This window comes from Symphalangus syndactylus, chromosome 24 (assembly GCF_028878055.3).
Source record: "Symphalangus syndactylus isolate Jambi chromosome 24, NHGRI_mSymSyn1-v2.1_pri, whole genome shotgun sequence".
NCBI classification, from domain to species: Eukaryota; Metazoa; Chordata; class Mammalia; order Primates; family Hylobatidae; genus Symphalangus; species Symphalangus syndactylus.
In genome coordinates this window covers 36,886,517-36,907,938 of record NC_072446.2, presented here as the reverse complement: position 1 = coordinate 36,907,938, position 21,422 = coordinate 36,886,517, and the positions used below count along the sequence as shown (strand labels likewise).

The 21,422-nt window shown below is 46.4% G+C and overlaps 1 protein-coding gene across 3 annotated transcripts in view; it reads right to left on the bottom strand.

Annotated features, from left to right (window-relative positions):
* The window catches only part of NFS1 (NFS1 cysteine desulfurase), a 34,352-nt gene that overhangs the window by 12,004 nt on the left and 926 nt on the right, over positions 1–21,422 (bottom strand). The window contains exons 2-7 of one of the 3 annotated variants that reach the window (XM_055266661.2): positions 21,195–21,304; positions 20,398–20,514; positions 19,058–19,141; positions 12,740–12,892; positions 1,943–2,036; positions 765–899 (exon numbers count right to left, since the gene is read on the bottom strand). In XM_055266661.2, the coding sequence (XP_055122636.2) occupies positions 765–899; positions 1,943–2,036; positions 12,740–12,892; positions 19,058–19,141; positions 20,398–20,514; positions 21,195–21,304 (693 nt within the window). The remainder of the gene's footprint in view (positions 1–764; positions 900–1,942; positions 2,037–12,739; positions 12,893–19,057; positions 19,142–20,397; positions 20,515–21,194; positions 21,305–21,422) is intronic. The other 2 variants (XM_055266662.2, XM_055266663.2) reach the window with 2 other exon arrangements.

Genomic DNA, 21,422 nt, shown 5'->3' with positions numbered 1-21,422 from the left:
GACTAACAGGATAACAGACTATGAAGTCTTCTCAGAATAAACACAAAGGTAGCAGGGCATGGTGGCTCACGCCTGTAATCCCAGCACTTTGGGAGGCCGAGACGGGCAGATCACGAGGTCAGGAGATCAAGACCATCCTGGCTAACATGGTGAAACCCCATCTTTATAAAAATACAAAAAAAATTAGCCAGGCGTAGTGGCGGGCGTCTGTAGTCCCAGCTACTCGGCAGGCTGAGGCAGAAGAATGGCGTGAAGAAGGGAGGCGGAGCTTGCAGTGAACGGAGATTGAGCCCCTGCACTCCAGCCTGGGTAACTGAGTGAGACTCCGTCTCAAAAAAAAAAAAAAGAACACAAAGAGATGTCAAATCCCATGCAATCTTCCCCTGAGCTATAGCAAGACACTGGGAATAAAGGACTCAAATAGTTGCTCTGCACATCATAGTGGGGAAAACAAGATAGCTGGGACTATCTAGATGAATTTGATTTGACAAAACCCCTTTTTCCTCAACCAAATTAAGATCTACATGCTTGCTAAGGATTTGTTAAAGAGAGCAAGAAAGAATGGCCTGATGTATAGTAACTGCTAAGGTCTACAAACAGGCAAGTGTTTCTGGCTATTGCTAAATGACATTTGCATTCTACAAGGGACTCTGAATGTACAACTTCCTCTGAGAGCAACAGTAGTCCCAAATGACTCTGAAAAACATCTATCAAAGGTCTTGCTGGAAGGTACAGAGAGAAGGAACTCTAGAAGGGGCTGGTACCTTTGGGACCGTAGATTTTGTGACCACTAATGCTCATGAGATCAATTTTCATGTCATTGACATCAAGTGGGATTTTTCCAACAGCCTGGGCTGCATCAGTATGGAAATATACCTTTCTGGAACTGCAAATCCGCCCTGAGGAAACAGGGGAAGACCCACAGCACAATGTTGGAAAGTCATCTGTCAGTGTCCCACAGTGCACTGTGAATTATCTCCACCAATAGTAAATGACCTCTGTCAATATTAAACTCCTCCCCTCCCTCCTTCTACCCCTTCTCCTTCCTCTTTTCGTTCCCTCCTCCCCCTTCCCCCTTCCTCCCTCTCTGTCTCTCAGTAGCTTCCCTTCTTTAGAATAAAAAAGATGAAGGGCAAAGCACCAGATCAAAACACTCCTGATATTCTTATTGATACGATTCTTACCACCTCATTAACACCAGCCTTTCAAAATGTCAGATTACTTTCTAGATCCCTTTTGATTAAAAAAAAACAAACAAGCAAAACAAAACAAAATAAAAAAAAAAAAACAAGATTAACAAATCTTTGTGCTAATGTGCCTAAAGAAATTACAGGGCGAGCTCTATGTGGGGAGAATAAAGAGATGTTCTAAAAGGAAAAAGAGTAGAAGACTCTTTTGTTTTGTGGTTGGTTTTGGCAGCGACTGCAATAAAATTAAAAACCATAAAAGGTGCTAGACCTGGACAGGAGCAGTGGCTCACGCCTGTAATCCCAGCACTTTGGGAGGCCAAGGCGGACGGATCACCTGAGGTTAGGAGTTCGAGACCAGCCTGGCCAACATGGCAAAACCTCATCTCTACTAAAAATATAAAAATTAGCCAGGCATAGTGGTACACACCTGTAGTCCCAGCTACTTGAGAGGCTGAGGCGGTAGGATCATTTGAACCCAGGGGGAGGAGGTTGCAGGGAGCTGAGATCACACCACTGCACTCCAGCCTAGGTGACGGAGTGACACTCTCTCTCAATGAAAAAAAAAAAAAAAATGGTAATAGACCTGGATTCAAATACTGCCTATGACACTTCCAATGTCCTTGAACAAAGTACTTAGGCTCTCTTTCCCTTGATTTCCTAACTACACTCCATAGAGTATTACAGCTCGCAGTTTACTACCTCATACAGACCCCCATGGTGGGCAGGGATCAGGGATAAGCCATGATACTCACCTATTTCTGCAATAGGCTGCTTCACTCCAATCTCATTGTTCACAGTCATGACTGACACCAGGCTAGTATCTGGCTGGATAGCAGCCTCTAGTTCCTAGGGATATGCAGGAGTAAGGTGACTAGATAGTACAAAGTCCTCCTAAATCAGAATATAGGCAAACTTAGTTATGAAAAGGAGTCTTATACTACATACCTATCTGAATAGTTAACTAAAAACAGTGACAACACAAAATATTGGTAAGGATGCACAGACTCTGAATGGTTCATACATTGTTAGTGGGAATGTAAATGTCACAGCCACTTTGGAAAAAGAGTTTGACAGTTTCTGTTTCTCATCAAACTAAACATGAAATTACCATACAACCCAGTAACTGTACGCTTGGGCATTTATCCCAGAGAAATGAAAAATTAAATTCACAAAACATCTTACACAAATGTTCACAGTAACTTTATTCATAATAGCAAAGACCTAGAAACTACCCAGATTCCTTCAACAGACGATTTTGGTACATCCATAACATGGACTACTACTTATCTATCAAAAGGAACAAACTACTGACACATGCAGAAGTGAATGAATTCCCGAAGACTTATGATTAGTGAAAAAAGCCAATCAAGGCCAGGCGCAATGGCTCATGCCTGTAATCCCAGCACTTTGGGAGGCTGAGGTTGGTGGGTCACCTGATGTCAGAAGTTCGAGACCAGCCTGGTTTACATGGAGAAACCCTATCTCTACTAAAAATACAAAAATTAGCTGGGCCTGGTGGCGTACACCTGTAGTCCTAGCTACTTCGGAGCCTGAGGCAGGAGAAATGCTTAAACTCACGTTGCAGTAAGCCGAGACTGCACCACTGCAATCCAGCCTGGGTGACAAAGTGAGACTCTGCCTCAAAAAAAAAAAAAAGAAAGGCCAGGTATGTTGGCTCACGCCTGTAATCCCAGCACTTTGGGAGGCTGAGGCAGGCGGATCGCAAGGTCAGGAGATTGAGACCATCCTGGCTAACACAGTGAAACCCTGTATCTACTAAAAATACAAAAAATTAGCTGGGTGTGGTGGCGGGCACCTGTAGTCCCAGCTACTTGGGAGGCTGAGGCAGAAGAATGGCGTGAACCTGGGAGGTGGAGCTTGCAGTGAGCGGAGATCACGCCACTGCACTCTAGCCTGGGCAACAGAGCAAGATTCCATCTCAAAAAAAAAAAAAAAAACAAAACAAAAAAACAAAAACAAAAAAGCCAATCCCAGAAGGTTACATACTGTATGATTCCATTCACATGACAGTATGAAATGACAAAATTAAAGAAACTGCCAGCTGGGTGTGGTGGCTCACAAATGTAATCCCAGTACTTTGGGAGGCGGAGGCGGGTGGATCAGAAGGTCAGAAGTTCAAGACCAGCCTGGCCAAGATGGTGAAACTCCGTCTCTACTAAAAATACAAAAATTAGCTGGGCGCAGTGGCAGGCACCTGTAATCCCAGCTACTTGAGAGGCTGAGGCAGGAGAATCGCTTGAACCCGGGGGGCAGAGGTTGCAGTGAGCCGAGATCAAGCCACTGCACTCCAGCCTGGGCAACACAGTGAGACTCCATCTCAAAAAAATTAAAAAAAAAAAAAGGCCAGGCACGGTGGCTCACACCTGTAATCCAAGCACTTTGGGAGGCTGAGGCGGGCGTATCACAAGGTCAAGAGATCAAGACCATCCTGGCTAACATGATGAAACTTTGTCTCTACTAAAAATACAAAACATTAGCCAGGCGTGGTGGCACGCACCTGTAGTCCCAAGCTACTCGGGAGGCTGAGGCAGGAGAATCGCTTGAACCTGGGAGGCAGAAGTTGCAGTGAGCCAAGATTGCACCACTGAACTCCAACCTGGGCAACAGAGTGAGACTCCATCTCAAAAAAAAAAAAAAAAAAAAAGAAAGAAAGAAATTGCTGGGTATGGTGGCTCATGCCTGTAATCCCAGCACTTTGGGAAGCCAAGGCAGACAGATCACCTGAGGTCGGGAGTTCGAGACCAGCCTGGCCAACATGGTGAAACCACTGCTCTACTAAAAATACAAAAATACCTGGGCATGGCGGCGGGTGCCTGTAATCCCAGCTACTCGGGAGGCTGAGGTGGGAGAATTGCTTGAACCCAGGAGGCAGAGGTTGCAGTGAGCCAACACTGTGCCATTGCACTCCAGCCGGGGCAACAAGAGCAAAACTCTGTCTCACAAATAAACTAAACTAAACTAACCTAAACTAAACTAAACTAAACTACAATAGGCTGTGTGTGGTGGCTCACGCCTGTAATCCCAGCACTTTGGGAGGCCAAGGCGGGCAGATCACGAGGTCAGGAGAGCGAGACCATACTGGCTAACACAGTGAAACCCCATCTCTAAAAATACAAAAAATTAGCTGGGTGTGGTGGCAGGCGCCTATAGTCCCAGCTACTTGGGGAGGCGGCTGAGGCAGAAGAATGGTGTGAACCCGGAAGGCGGAGGTTGCAGTGAGCAGAGATCGCGCCACTGCACTCCAGTCTAGGCGACAGAGCAAGACTCCATCTCAAATAAATAAAATAAAATAAAATAAAATAAGGGCCAAGCATGGTGGCTCACGCCTGGAATCCCAGCACTTTGGAAGGCTGAAATAGGTGGATCATTTGAGGTCAGGAGTTTGTGACCAGCCCAGCCAACACGGTGAAACCCTGTCTCTACTAAAAATACAAAAATCAGTGGAGCATGGTGGCAGACACCTGTAATCCAAGCTACTTATGAGGCTGAGGCAGGAGAATCATTTGAACCCAGGTGGCAGAGGTTGCAATGAGCCAAGTTCACACCACTGCACTCCAGCCTGTGTGACAGAGCGAGACTCAATCTCAATAAAAAATAAATAAAAATAAATATAGCTGGGGATGGTGGCTCATACCTACAATCCTAGCACTTTGGGAGGCTGAGATCAGAGGATAGCCTGAGCCAAGGAGTTTGAGACCAGCCTTGCAACATAGGGAGACCCTGTCTCTTTTTTCTTCAGATGGAGTCTTGCTCTGTTTCCCAAGCTGGAGTGCAGTGGTGGGGTCTCACTCGCTGCAACCTCCGCCTCCCAGATTCAAGCAATTCTCCTACCTCAGCCTCCTGAGTAGCCGAGATTATGGGCAGATGCAACCACACTCGGCTAATTTTTGTATTTTTAGTAGAGACGGGGTTTCACCATGTTGGCCAGGCTAGTCTCGAACTCCTGACTTCAGGTGATCCACCCACCTTGGCCCCCAAAGTGCTGAGATTATAGGCATGAGCCACAGCACCCGGCCAAGGGAGACGCTGTCTCTACAAAAAGAAAAAAGAAAAAAATTAGCTGCGCATCATAGCCTGCGCCTATAGTCCCAGCTACTCAGGAAGGAGGCTGAGGTGGGAGGATCATTTGAGCCTAGGAGGTCAAGGCTGCTGTAAGCCTTGGTGGTTCCAGAGCAAGTTCCTGTCTCATTCATAAATAAATATATAGCCAGGTGTGGTGGCACGCGTCTCTAGTTCTAGCTGCTTAGGATGCATAGGCACAAGAATCGCTTGAACTTAGAAGGTGGAGGCTGCAGTGAGCCGAGATCCTGTCACTGCACTCCAGCCTGGGCAAGAGAGCAAGACCGTGTCTCATAAAAAAAATTATATATTATATATATAAAATATTATATAAAAAATTATATATATATATAGCAGCTGGGCGCAGTGGCTCACGCCTGTAATCCCAGCATTTTGAGAGGCCGAGACGGGCGGATCACCTGAGGTCAGACGTTTGAGACCAGCCTGACCAACATGGTGAAACCCCGTCTCTACTAAAAATACAAAATTAGCCAGGTGTGGTAGCGCATGCCTATAATCCCAGCTCCCAGCTACTGAGGAGGCTAAGTCAGGAGAATTGCTTGAACCTGGGAGGTGGAGGTTGCGATGAGCTGAGATTGCGCCACTGCACTCCAGCCTGGGCAACAAGAGCAAAACTCCGTCTCAAAAAAATAAACTAATTAAATAAAATAAATATGTATATACAAATAAGAAAGAAAAAAAGGCTGGGCGCAATGGCACACGCCTGTAATCCCAGCACTTTGGGAAGCCAAGCCGGGTGGATCACCTGACATCAGGAGTTCGAGACCAGCCTAACATGGTGAAACCCTGTCTCTACTAAATATAAAAATAAACAGCCGAGCATGGTGGCACATGCCTGTAATCCGAGCTACTTGGAGGCTGAGACGGGAGAATCGCTTGTACTTGGGAGTCAGAGGTTGCAGTGAGCTGAGATTGCGCCACTGCACTCCAGCCTGGGTAACAAGAGAGAAACTCCATCTCAAAAAAAAAAAAAAAAAGAAAGAAAAAAAAGGAAAAGGAAAAGGAAAAAATAAGGTAAGTAGATCAAAGTGGGGTATGTGAGGAAAGGCTCAAGACAGGATTGGTGATGGGCGGGGTGGTTCACACCTATAATTCCAGCACTTTGGGAGGCCAAGGCAGGCAGATCACCTGAGGTTGGGAGTTCAAGACCAGCCTGACCAACATGGAGAAAACCTGTCTCTACTAAAAATACAAAATGAGGCCGGGCGCGATGGCTCAAGCCTGTAATCCCAGCACTTTGGGAGGCCGAGGCGGGCGGATCACGAGGTCAGGAGATCGAGACCATCCTGGCTAACACGGTGAAACCCTGCCTCTACTAAAAATACAAAAAAATTAGCTGGGCGTGGTGGCAGGCACCTGTAGTCCCAGCTACTTGGGAGGCTGAGGCAGGAGAATGGCGTGAACCCGGGAGGCAGAGCTTTCAGCGAGCCAAGATCATGAAACTGCACTCCAGCCTGGGTGACAGAGCGAGACTCTGTCTCTAAAAAAAATAAAATAAAATAAAAATACAAAATGAGCCAAGCAAGGTGGCACATGCCTGTAGTCCCAGCTACTTGGGAGGCTGAGGCAGAAGAATCACTTGAACCCACAAGGCAGAGGTTGCAGTGAGCTGACATCAAGCCACTGCACTCCAGCCTGGGCCATAAGAGCGAAACTCTGTCTCAAAAAAAAAAAAGACAGGATTAGCAAGGACCATTACGGAGATGTGAAGGCTAGTGTGGCTGGAACAGGTTTTTTTATGAAGGGGCGCGGTGGTCAGCAATACTAAAAAGTAGGTTAGCAGCCGGGCGCAGTGGCTCATGCCTGTAATCCCAGCACTTTGGAAGGCTGAGGCGGGTGGATCACGAGGTCAGGAGATCGAGACCATCCTGGCTAACACGGTGAAACCCTGTCTCTACTAAAAGTATAAAAAATTAGCCGGGTGTGGTGGCGGGCACCTATACTCCCAGCTACTCAGGAGGCTGAGGCAGGAGAATGGTGTGCACCCAGGAGGCAGAGGTTGCAGTAAGCCGAGATCGCGCCACTGCACTCCAGCCTGGGCAACAAAGCAAGATTCTGTCTCAAAAAAAAAAAAAAAAAAAAGTAGGTTACCACCAAAATGTTGTATAAAACCAGTATTACCCTGATAACAAAACCAGAAAAGGGTATCAAAAAAAACTACAGATCAACATCCCTGGCTAGGCACGGTGGCTCATAACTGTAATCCTAGCACTTTTGGAGGCTGAGGTCCTGGTCTCAAGTCCAACCCTCCCCCACTTCAGCCTCCTAAAGCACTGGGGTGTATTGAATTTTCACAATGATGCCAGGACTATTCAATAGGGAAAATCAGTCTTTTCAACAAATGGTGCTGGGACAACTGGATAGTCACAAGCAGAAGAATGAAGTTGACTATTATCTAATACTATATACAAAAATTAATTCAAAATGGATCAAAGACCTAAATGTAATAGCTAAAACTATAAAATTCTTAAAGGGAAACACAGGCTGGGCACGGTGGCTCACGCCTGTAATCCCAGCACTTTGGAAGGCTGAGACAGGCGGATCACCCGAGGTCAAGAGTTCGAGACCAACCTGGCCAACATGGTGAAACCCCGTCCCTACTAAAAATACCAAAAATTAGCCGGGCATAGTAGCAGGCGCTTGTAATCCCAGCTACTCAGGAGGCTGAGACAGGAGAATCATTTGAACCCAGGAGGTGAAGGTTGCAGTGAGTCAAGATCACGCCATTGCACTCCAGCCTGGGTAACAAGAGCGAAACTCAGTCCCCCCCAAAAAAAAGGAAACACAGGGATAAAACTCCATGACCTTGGATTTCAAAATGAATTCTTTCTTTATTTTATTTTTTGAGATGGAGTCTTGCTCTTGTCGCCCAGGCTGGAGTGCAATGGCACGATCTCGGCTCACTGCAACCTCCGCCTCCTGGGTTCAAGCAATTCTCCTACCTCAGCCTCCCAATTAGCTGGGATTACAGGTGCCCTCAACCATGCCCGGCTAATTTTTGTATTTTTTAGTAGAGACAGGGTTTCACCATGTTGGCCAGGCTGGTCTTGAACTCCTGACCTCAGGTGAACTGGTCACCTCGGCCTCCAACTCCCGACCTCAGGTGATCCAACTCCCAAAGTGCTGGGATTACAGCTACTCGGGAGGCTGAGGCAGGAAAATCGCTTGAACCCGGGAGGCGGAGGTTGTGGTGAGCAGAGATCATGCCATTGCACTCTAGCCTGGGCAATAAGAGCGAAACTCCATCTCAAAAAAAAAAAAAAGCACAAACAACAAAGAAAAATACATAGCTTTCTTTTTTGAAGTGATGAAAATGTCCTGGAATATGACAGTGATGATTGTTGGAAACTGTGAATACATTAAAAACCAGTGAATTGTATAATTTCAAAAGATGAATGTTATGGTATGTGAATTATATCAGAAATTTCTAAGTGCTTAAAAAGGCACCATGTAAAGAAGTTTGAATATCAGGCAAAATGAAGTTATAATTCATGTCAAAGGAAATGGGAAATCTCTCAAGATTTTTGAGTAAAGTGAGAAAAGGCCAAATAAGTACTTTAGAAATAAAGTCTGATGAGGATGTGCAGGACACACGGGAAGGTTGTTGCTAAAGGTGTCGGCAGCAAGCCACCCAGGTGCCAAGCCAAGAGACCGAGGGCACGAGCTGTTCCAGTATAATAAAATATATAAAATAAGAATAGTTATACTAGATATAGATCTTAGATATGATTATATGTGAATATCATTAATCATTAGTTTGTAGCAATTACTCTTTATTCTAATATTATACTAATCCTCACTCTACAATCATAACCTAGGAAAAACCAGGCCATACAGAGATAGGAGCTGAGGGGACATAGTGAGAAGTGACCAGAAGACAAGAGGCAAGCCTTTTCTCATGCCTGGACAGGGCCACCAGAGGGCTCCTTGGTCTAGCGGTAATGCCAGCGTCCGGGAAGACGCCAGTTGCCAAGCGGACCCTGGTCTAGCGGTAGCGTCAGTGTCAAGGAAAAACACCCGCTACTTAGCAGACCAGGAAAGGGAGTCTCCCTTTCCCTGGGGGAGTTTAGAGAAGACTCTACTCCTCCACCTCTTGTGGAGGGCCTGACATCAGTTAGGTCTGCCTGCACTTATCTGGAGGCCTAACCGTCTCCCTGTGATGCTGTGCTTCAGTGGTCACGCTCCTAGTCTGCCTTCATGTTCCATCCTGTACACCTGGCTCTGCCTTTTAGCTAGCAGCAGCAAATTAGTGAAAGTACTAAAAGTCTCTGATAAGCAGAAATAATGGCGTAAGCTGTCTCTCTCTCTCTCCTCTCTCTCTCTCTGCCTTGGCTGCCAGGCAGGGAAGGGCACCCTGTCCAGTGGATACGTGACCCACGTGACCTTACCTATCATTGGAGATGGCTCACACTCCTTACCCTGCCCCTTATATCCAATAAATATCAGTGCAGGCTGGCATTTGGGGCCACTACCGGTCTCCATGCCTTGGTGGTAGTGGTCCCCCGGGCCCGGCTGTCTTTTCTTTTATCTCTTTGTCTTGTGTCTTTATTTCTACGCTCTCTCATCTCCGCACATGGGGAGAAAACCCACCGACCCTGTGGGGCTGGACCCTACAAAAGGACTAGTTCAAGCAACAGAGATTAAAGTCCAGAGGTAGCTAAGATGCAGGATACAATCCAAACAAAGAAATGAGAGGAGGCCGAGAAAAGTGGCTCACATCTGTAATCCCAGTGCTTTGGGAGGCCAAGGTAGGAGGATTGCTTGAGTCCAGGAGTTCACCACCAGCCTGGAGAATGTACTGAGATGCTGCCTCTATAAAAAATGTTTAAAAATTTAGCAGGCTGGCCAGACACAGTGGCTCACGTCTATAATCCCAGCACTTTGGGAGGCCAGGGTGGGTAGATCACCTTAGGTAAGGAGTTCGAGACTAGCCTGGCCAACATGGTGAAACCGTGACTCTACTAATAATACAAAAAAATTAGCTGGCGTGGTGGTGGCACATGCCTGTAATCTCGGCTACTTGGGAGGCTGAGGCAGGAGAATCACTTGAACCCAGGAGGCAGAGGTTGCAATGAGCCAAGATTGTGCCATTGCACTCCAGCCCGGGCGACAAGAGTGAAACTCCATCTCAAAAAAAAAAAAAAAAAAAAAAAAATTTTACCCAGGCCGGCTGCAGTGGCTCTTTTTTTTTTTTTTTTTTTTTTTGAGACAGAGTCTCGCTCTGTCGCCCAGGCTGGAGTGCAGTGGCACAATCTTGGCTCACTGCAAGCTCCGCCTCCCAGGTTCATGCCATTCTCCTGCCTCAGCCTCTCCGAGTAGCTGGGACTACAGGCGCCTGTGCAGTGGCTCTTGCCTATAATCCCAGCACTTTGGGGGGCCAAGACAGGTGGATCATTTGAGGTCAGGAGTTTGAGACCAGCCTGGCCAAGATGATAAAACCCCTTCTCTACTAAAAATACAAAAAAATTATCTGGGTATGGTGGTGTATGCCTGTAGTCCTCATTGCTCGGTAGGCTAAGGTGGGAGGATCGTTTGAACCCAGGAAGTGGTGGTTTCAGCGAGCCGAGATCGTGCCACTGCATTCCAGCCTGGGTGACAGGGCAATACTCCATCTCAAAAAACAAAACAAAAATAAAAATTTAGCCAGGTGAGGTGAGCCCAGGAGTCTGAGACCACAGGGAGCTATGACCATACCACTGCACTCCAGCCTGGACAACTCAGCAAGACCCTGTCTCCAAAAAAAGAAAGACAGGGAGAGAGAGAGAGGGAGGGAAGCAGGGAGGAAAAGAGGGAGTGAGAAAGGAAGGAAGGGAGGCAGGGAGGGAGGAAGAGAGGGTGGGAGTGAGGGAGGGGAAAGTATAATTCCAGAGACATTATAAGGAAATGGCCATAGATATAAATGTTACTGATTGATGACTGAATGTAAGTAAGATGAAAAAGGGAGGAAATAATGAATGATGAGAACACTTTGGAGTTTGGATTCAGGGGTCCATCTACAAACAGCATGTTAGGATTTGTCTAGGAATGCTGATATCCAAAATCTGGTGGATAAGATTCAAGAAAATGATATTACTTCTTTAGCAGGATGAGAAGCATCAGTGCAGGAAAGGAGGAGGCCAGAGCTTTGCCATGGTGAATGTGAGTCCCTGGCATCCTGCACATGTGGCCAGTGGCTCCCATACAAACCAGAAAACACCAACAAATGCAAGAAACATGTCCTCCAGGCCAGGTACAGTGGCTCATGCCTGTAATCCCAGCACTCTGGGAGGCCGAGACGGGTGGATCACCTGAGGTCAAAAGGTCAAGACCAGCCTGACCAACATGGTGAAACTCTGTCTCTACTAAAAATACAAAAATTAGGGCCAGGCATGGCGGCTCATGCCTGTAATCCCTGCACTTTGGGAGGCCGAGGCAGGTGGATCACGAGGTTAGGAGTTCGAGACCAGCCTGGCCAATATGGTGAAACCCCGTCTCTACTAAAAATATAAAAAATTAGCCAGGTGTGGCCGGGCACAGTGGCTCACGCCTGTAATCCCAGCATTTTGAGAGGCCGAGGTGGGTGGATCACGAGGTCTGGAGATCGAGACCATCCTGGCTAACATGGTGAAACCCCGTCTCTACTAAAATACAAAAAAACACTAGCAAGGCATGGTGGTGCATGCCTGTAATCCCAGCTACTTGGGAGGCCGAGGCAGGGGAGTCACTTGAACCCAGAAGGCAGAGGTTGCAGTGAGCCAAGATCACGCCACCACACTCCAGCCTGGCGACAGAGCGAGACTCTGTCTTAAAAAAAAAAAAAAAAAAAAATTAGCCAGGTGTGGTGGCACATGCCTGTAGTCCCAGCTACTCAGGAGGCTGAGGCAGGAGAATCACTTGAACCCGGGAGGTGGAGGTTGCAGTGGAATGCCACTGCACTCCAGCCTAGGTGACAGAATGAGACTCTGCCTCAAAAAAAAAAAAAAAAAAAAAATACAAAAATTAGCCGGGCCTAGTGGCATGCGTCTGTAATCCCAGCTACTCAGCAGGCTGAGGCAGGAGAATCTTTAGAACCCAGGAGGCGGAGGTTGCAGTGAGCCGAGATCGCGCCACTGCATTCCAGCCTGAGTTATAAGAGCAAAACTCTGTCTCAAAATAAAAAAAAGAAGTAACAAGTCCTCCAGAGGTTGCAGCGAGCTGAGATCAAGCCACTGCACTCTAGCCTGGGCAAAAGAGTGAGACTCCATCTCAAAAAAAAAAAAGAAAGAAAAAGAAACAAGTCCTCCAGAGAAAAGGAGGATAGTGCACACTCAAGGGGAACATGATCTCGTTCTCTGCCAGGCCTATTTCTCTAAACTTTATCCTAACTGTTAGATCTATTCCTTCAAGCTCCAGCTAGGGCCCAAGAGAGAAATTTACAAGCTGAAGCCAGGCTCCTCCATTTTTGCTCCTCCTGCCATAGCCACTCCTACCTTTAGGTCAATGATCCCACTCTTCTGCACTGGGAGGTAGGTAACCTGAAAGCCCTCAGCTTCCAGTGAACGGCAGGAGTCCAAGACACATTTGTGTTCTGTCTGGGTGGTGATCAAGTGCTTTTTCCGTGACCTGTAGAATCGGGCCACCCCCTAGAAATTGGTGGTGACAGATGGAAGGAGAACATACTCAGAGAGACAGCAATGACTTCAATTTCATTTGTAAAGGAAAAGTGGGCAAGAACAGTATGATCCAACACCAGTTCTCTCATACCAACTGAGTATCCTATAATTCAATTCTGAGGCTAACTCTCCAGACTTAGTGAAAACCCCATGGGTTAAGGGCTCAATTGTACAAGACTGCCCCTAGTTGAGATACCAGACATAAGTCCCAGGGGTCTCAAGCTACCCATACTTCTGCCCAGTCAAATACAAATTCAGGGCTTCGCGAAGCCCACTCAAGCTCAATAATTCACTAGAATAAATCGCATTTGTCCAAACCCATCTAATGTACAACACCAGTGAATCCTAATATAAGCTATGGACTTTGGGTGATAATGATGTATCAATATCAGGTCATAAATTGGAACAAATGTTACCACTTGATAGAGGATGCTAATAATGGCAGAAGGCTGTGCATACCCGGGGGCAGGGCATATATAGGAAATTTCTATACCTTCTTTTCAATTTTGCTGTGAACCTAAAACTGCTATAAAAAATAAAATCCATTAAAATAATAATAGTATACAGATTAATGTAGGTATTTAAAAATCTGGAGAAATATGCAGCAAATTAGCAGTGAAAATGTGTTTAGAGTTCTACTCTATATTATTGGAATTTATGATTCATTCATTTAACCAATATTTAGCACCTCCAGTATCCCAAGTAATTGTCTAGGTGCCAGTGATATAACAGTAAACAAGTCATGAGTAGGTATTACTGTTAGTATCAGAAGAAACAATAAAGGTATGTTTTTTTTTTTTTTTTTTTGAGACGGAGTCTCGCTCTGTCGCCCAGGCTGGAGTGCAGTGGCGCAGTCTCGGCTCACTGCAAGCTCCGCCTCCCGGGTTCACGCCATTCTCCTGCCTCAGCCTCTCCGAGTAGCTGGGACTACAGGCGCCCGCCACCACGCCCGGCTAATTTTTTGTATTTTTAGTAGAGACGGGGTTTCACTGTGGTCTCGATCTCCTGACCTCGTGATCCGCCCACCTCAGCCTCCCAAAGTGCTGGGATTACAAGCGTGAGCCACCGCGCCCGGCCTAAAGGTATGTTTAAAAATTCCTGGAATTTCAACTATTACAAGAAACTAAAAAAACCATTTAATCTCATTGAAGAAAAAAAAAAAAAAAAAGCGGCCAGGTGCAGTGCCTCACGCCTGTAATCCGAGCACTCTGGGAGGCTGAGGCGGGTGGATCATCTAAGGTCAGGAGTTTGAGACCAGCCTGGCCAACATGGGGAAACCCCATCTCTACTAAAAATAAAAAAATAACCCAGGCCCGGTGGCACGCACCTGTAATCCCAACTACTCAGGAGGCTGAGGGAGGGGAATCACTTGAAACCAGGAGGCAGAGGTTGCAGTGAGCCAAGAGTGCTATTGCACTCCAGCCTGGACAACAGAGCGAGACTGCATCTAAAAAAAAAAAGAACGCCAGGCGCGGTGGCTTATGCCTGTAATCCCACAACTTCGGGAGGCTCAGGCAGGTGGATCACGAGGTTAGGAGTTTGAGACCAGCCTGACGAACATGGTGGAACCCCATCTCTACTAAAAATACAAAAATGGCCGGGCACGGTGGCTCACACCTCTAATTCCAGCACTTTCGGGGCCGAGAAGGGAGGATCACCTAAGGTCAGGAGTTCAAGACCAGCCTGACCAACATGGAGAAACCCCATCTCTACTAAAAAAAATACAAAAATTAGCCAGGTGTGGTAGTACATGCCTGTAATCCCAGATACTCTGGAGGCTGAGGCAGGAGAATCGCTTGAAGCCAGGAGTCGGAGGCTGCAGTGAGCCAAGGTCACACCATTGCACTTCAGCCTGGGCAACAAGAGAAAACTCTGTCTCAAAAAGTAAATAAATAAAATAAATAAAAATACAAAAATTGAAAACATAAAAAAAAAAATATAAAAATTAGCGAGGCATGGTGGCACACACCTGTAATCCCGGCTACTCGGGAGGATGAGGCAGGAGAATCGCTTGAACCTGGGAGGCAGAGGTTGCAGTGAGCCGAGATCACACCCCTACACTCTAGCCTGGACGACAGGGTGAGACTCCATCTCAAAATAAATAAATTAATTAATTAATTTTAAAAAAAAAGAAAAAAGAAAAAAAGGGGCTGGATGTGGTGGTGGCTAATGCCTATAATCCCACCACTTTGGGAGGCTAAGGCAGGAGGATCGCTTGAGCTCAGGAGTTCAAGACCAGCCTGGGCAACACAGTAAGACTTCATCTATACTAAAAAAAAAAAAAAAAAAATTAGCCCGGCGTGGTGGTACATATCTGTAGTCCCAGCTACTCAGGAGGATCACCTGAGCCAAGGAGGTCAAGGCTGCAGTGACCTGAGATCTGGCTACTGCACACCAGCCTGGGTGAGATCAAGACTCTGTCTCAAAAAACAGAAAAAAGAAAAAAAAAATGGGCCAGGAGCGGTGGTTCACACCTGTAATCCCAGCACTTTGGGAGACTGAGGCAGGTGGATCACCTGAGGTCAGAAGTTTGAGACCAGCCTAGTCAACATGGCGAAACCCCATCTCTACTAAAAATACAAAAATTAGCTGGGCATGGTAGCAGGCTCCTGTAATCCCAGCTACTCGGGAGGATGAGGCAGGAGAATCGCTTGAACCCTGGAGGCAGAAGTTGTAGCGAGCCAAGATTATGGCACTGCACTCCAGCCTGGGTGACACAGCAAGACTCTCCCTTGAAAAAAAAAAAAAAGAATTAACAGTATCAACTTTGTAGAACAGGATCAGGGATTGGGGTCCTTGGGGAAGGAGAGGAAGATTTACACTTCATTTTATTTTATTTTATTTTTATTTATTTTTTGAGACGGTCTCATTCTGTCACCCAGGCCGGAGTGCAGTGGCGTGCTCTCGGCCCACTGCAACCTCTGCCTCCCGAGTTCAAGCAATTCTCTTGTCTCAGCCTCCCAAGTAGCTGGGACTACGGCCACCACACCCAGCTAATTTTTTGTATTTTTTAGTAGAGACGGTGTTACGCCATGTTGCCCAGGATGGTCTTGAACTCCTGAGCTCAGACAACCTGCCTGCCTCGGCCTCCCAAAGTGCTAAGATTACAGGCGTGACCCACTACACCCGGCCTACACTTCATTTTAAATCTTTCCATTGGTTTTAAAAAAACACACCATATGTGACAGAATTATTTTTCAAAAATTAAAAACTTGAAAGAAAATGTACATCTCCCCCCAGAGCTTATAAAATACTATTACCTTTAACAGCAGAATAAAAAGCCAGGTGCAGTGGCTCAAGCCAGTAATCCCAGAACTTTGGGAGGCAAAGGCAGGAGGATCACATGAGCCCAGGAGTTCAAGACCAGCCTGGGCAACACAGTGAGAGCCTCATCTCTACAAAAATTAAAATAACAGGCCGGGCGTGGTGGTTCACACCTGTAAAACCAGCACTTTGGTTGGCCAAGGCAGGTGGATCACAAGGTCAGGAGATCGAGACCATCCTGGCTAACATGGTGAAATCCCGTCTCTACTAAAAACAGAAAAATCAGCCAGGCATGCTGGTGGCGCCTGTAGTCCCAGCTACTCAGGAGGCTGAGGCAGGAGAATGGCGTGAACCCGGGAGGCAGAGCTTGCAGTGAGCCAAGATCGCGCCACTGCACTCCAGCCTGGGTGACAGAGCCAGACTCCGTCTCAAAAAATAATTAAATTAAATTAAAATTAAAATAACAAAATTAGCCAGGCGTGCTAGTATACACCTGTAAGCCTAGCTACTTGGGAGGCTAAGATGAGAGGATCACTTGAGTCCAGGAGTTCAAGGCTCCAGTGAGCTGTGATTGTGCAACTGCACCCCAGCCTAGGTGACAGAGTGAGACCGTGTCTTTTTTTTTTTTTTTTTTTTTAGACAAGAGTTTCGCCCTTGTTGCCCAGGCTACAGTGCAATGGTGCGATCTCGGCCCACTGCAACCTCTGCCTCCTGGGTTCAAGCGATTATCCTGCCTCAGCCTCCCGAGTAGCTAGGACTATAGGGGTGCGCCACCATGCCCGGCTAGTTTTTGCATTTTTAGTAGAGACGGGGTTTTACCATGTTGGTCAAGCTGGTCTTGAACTCCTGATCTCAGGTGATCTGCCGGTCTCAGCCTCTCAAAGTGCTGGGATTATAGGTGTAAGCCACTTGGCCCGGCTGAAACCCTGTCTTATAAAAAATAAATACATAAATAAAATAAAAGCAGAATATTAAACCATGTAGGCCAAAATTATAACTATGTAAAAATGGTCTGTTCATGAGGACAAAGAACAAAAATGAGAAACATTTATAATTGATTTATACTCTATTTTATCCTAAAAAGTATTTACATCAGTAATGCAAAAATGGTTGTGGGGCACTTTGGGAGGCCGAGGCAGGCGGATCACGAGGTCAGGAGATCAAGACCATCCTGGCTAACACGGTGAAACCCCGTCTCTACTAAAAATACAAAAAATTAGCCGGGTGTGGTGGAGGGCACCTGTAGTCCCAGCTACTCAGGAGGCTAAGGCAGGACAGTGGCGTGAACCCGGGAGGTGGAGCTTGCAGTGAACCAAGATCACGCCACTGTACTCCAGCCTGGGTGACAGAGCGAGACTCTGTCTAAAAAAAAAAAAAAAAAAAGAAAAAATGGTTGTGGGATGGTGATGGTAGTTCAAAATGTTACAGTTGTTTATAAAAATTTCATTTAAATGACATTTCACCACCCACCCACCTTATTTTATCGCAGTTACCCATGATGTAGATTTCTTTAACAACTTATAGATTATTTTACTCTATCAATCATGGAGATTAAAAGAAACATCATCACAGGTACTCTTAGCGATCCTTGAACTGTTGGTTTGGAATCTGTGGAGACTTCCAAAGAAAATATTTTCAAAGTTTTGAAAATGCTCTCCATTTCAGAAACCATCTCTACCTTTGGAGGAAACTTCACCCCGACTCTCTGGTCTCTGCAGTCCCAAGGAAGGACACCTTCCTGCTAACATGATCAGGCAGAGTGCTGATGACCCTGAAGCCCATCCTAGGCCTCCTACATTCAGACCAAGGTCAAAGAAACCAACACTGGCAGCACAGTTCAAAGACAAAGATGAGAGCAAGTGGAGCCAGAGTTCAAACTACAGCAAGCCACAATTTCTCAGAGCCTTGGCATTTACTCACGTAATCCTGGCAACCAGGCCCAGTGAAATGTGATTATGTTCTATGAAACACCAACATGACTACTAAAAGTACCTTTTCCTTGCATTAGCACCAAAGATCTTTTATGTACCAAGGACAAAATGACTGATCCCAGAATGGGTGACCATGTGAATGCCTGCAGAGGGCACCACAAAGACAAGCACTTCAAAATGGAGATATCTAAAGAAACAGGAGGAACTTGTTGGAAATAGATCTGATCAGAAAGAAAAAGGAAGGCTGAGAGGAGGGCAGCCCTGAAATCCCACATATAACTTGTTGTTACTAGATAAAAAGAATGGAGAAAGGCCGGGTGCGGTGGCTTACACCTGTAATCCCAGCACTTTGGGAGGCCGAGACGGGAGGATCATGAGGTCAAGAGATTGAGATCATCCTGGCCAATATGGTGAAACTCCATCTCTACTAAAAATACAAAAATTAGTTGGGCATGGTGGTGGGCACCTGTACTCCCAGCTACTCTGGAGGCTGAGGCAGGAGAATCACTTGAACCTGGGAGGCGGAGTTTGCAGTGAGCCGAGATTGCGCCACTGCACTCCAGCTTGGCGACAGAGTGAGACTCTGTATCAAAAAAAAAAAAAAGAAGAATGGAGAAAAGGTTCAATCACCATTATCCACTCTCTGAAGTAACTGCCAGACAAAAAAAAAAAAAAAAAAACAAGTAGTTAATGGCCTGAGGGCCACCTCCTTTGCTATCCAACTACCTCACTCAACTCAGACCAACAGCAGCAAAGACTTAAGAAAGAGTAGACTGCAAAGGGTTAAAGGAAGCAACAAATCAGAAAGACTGTAAGCCTTCTCTTCACAATAGGGTGGGGATGGGTGGCTGTGAAATACATACACGAGTCCAAATGATGGAGGGACACAATCGCCTAGGTCAGGAAAGCCCACATATGCCCTCTGGTTCCCTTCTCTTACCTTAATTGCTATGTTGTTGGATTCAGTAGCACCACTAGTAAAAATGATCTCACGAGAATCAGCTCCAATCAGAGATGCTACTTGCTGCAAGCCAAGAAACAGAGATATATAACATCAGTTCCCCAGGCAGAAATAGAGCTGCAGACACAGGTGGGACAGCCCTGGAGCAAGAAGATCTCCACTGCATTCCACCAAATTGCCCTGGATGAAGCTCTGCACCTACAAGAATCAGATTCTAGTTATATCCCAGATCCCAGGCTCTTTTCCAGCCCAATGCAAAATAATAACTTTTTTTTTTTTAAATGAACTATTGCCCAGGCGTGGTGGGTCACTCCTGTAACCCCAGCACTTTGGGAGGCCAAGGTGGAAAAATCACCTGAGGTCAGGAGTTCGAGACCAACCTGGCCAACATGGTGAAACTACATTTCTATTAAGAACACAAAAATATTAGGCCGGGCATGGTGGCTCAAGCCTGTAATCCCAGCACTTTGGGAGGCTGAGGCAGGTGGATCACCTGAGATCGGGAGTTCAAGACCAGCCTGACCAACATGGAGAAACCCCATCTCTACTAAAAATACAAAATTACCCGGGTGTGATGGCGCATGCCTGTAATCCCAGCTACTCGGGAGGCTGACATAGGAGAACTGCTTGAACCCAGGAGGCAGAGGTTGCAGTGAGCCGAGATCGTGCCACTGCACTGCAGCCTGGGTAACAAGAGCAAAATTCTGTCTCAAATAATAAATAAATAAATAAATAAATAAATAAATAAATAAATAAAAATACAAAAATATTAGCTAGGCGTGGTGGTGTGTGCCTGTAATCCCAACTACTTGGGAAGCTGAGACAGCAGAATCACTTGAACCTGGGAGGCAGAGGTTGCAGTGAGCCAAGATCGCGTGCCACTGCATTCCAGTCTGGGCAACAAATGTGAAAACTCTATCTCATAAAAAAAAAAAAAAAAAAAAAAAAAAAGAACTATTGAGCTCTTACTATTTATAGTACTTCTTACTTACAGGTGTTGTGTTAATAAACACTTTACCAGCATTGTCTTATTTAATCCACCCAGTAACCCTACAGAGTAGAAACTACCACAATCTCCGTTTTAAATGTGAGGAAAATAAGGCTTAGAGAAATTAGATAACTTGCCCAAGTCATTTAGCCAGGAAATATGGGAACTAATCAAATTCCTGCAATCAAACTCCGAGGCTGCTGTTTGAATCTCTTCCAGAAAGAACCCAAAACCATTGCTACCTCCATGCACACCTACCAAGAAAGAAATGCCTCCCACAGGCCACTGCCCCTCTTTGACCTTAGAACCTCCTAGACTCCTCTGTACTAACCTGGCGAGCACGTTCCATGGCTGCCTCACTCTCCCAGCCATATGCATGTGTCCGGGAGTGTGGGTTCCCATAGTAGTTGACTAGGTAAGGGAGCATAGCATCAAGCACCCGGGGGTCCTGAGCACAACAGAACAGATCATTTTCCTTGAGCCCATCGTCAATTCAGGTCCCACTCCACCCCTCAGACCTGGCCACCCTGCCTTAAGACACTCTCAACCCCTCAGGCACTGCCTAGAGGAGGCCTCAAACATTCTTTTGTTCCCACGAAACTACCCACCAAATATCAACCTAATACACTCCCACTCACAACCCATCCCAACTCGGATTGTTCTGCCTCCCCTCAGGTAGTCTACAAACACTGCCTTGTTCAGACATCTGTTTCTGCTGGTGTTTCCATTCCTGCCAGGCAATGTGATCTATAACGGGCTGGGACAGGACAGGGCCTAGGCAAACACCCCTTGTCACACATTGGTGAAAACTTGCATTAGTCTTTTAACCCGTTTAATACTTGTCCAAGTTCACACAGTTACTAAGTGGCCGTTCTGCTCATTCCAGAGCCCATGCTTTTAACTACTACTATAGAGCCTGCGCTGAAGTGATTTGACCAAGGCCAATTGCTGGTGAGTAGTAAAGCCACTGCCAGTGGCCTCGAATTTAAGCCTCCCGACTCCTGGCTCAGTGCTTTTTCCACCACACCTTCATGGCTCTCACTTCTCCAGGGATTCAGCCATTTCTTTGCGTGATCACGCCCATCATTTACTTCCTATAAGCAGCCTTGGGAAAAGCTCCATCCTTACCAGAGGAGTTGTAGCTTGCACATCCATATAGAGAGGTCGCAGCACTGGCCCCGCCTCCGGGGCAGCGGCTGTATCTGCGGGAACAGCAGACTGAGGAGCATGGTCTCCAACTGATAAAAAATGGAACGGAGTGGCCAAGTAAGACCGAAGGCAACTACGAACGCATGGCATCCAAAGGGCAGAAGGAAAAATCTGGCTGGAGGTGAGATAAGTGTAAGGGATGCTGGG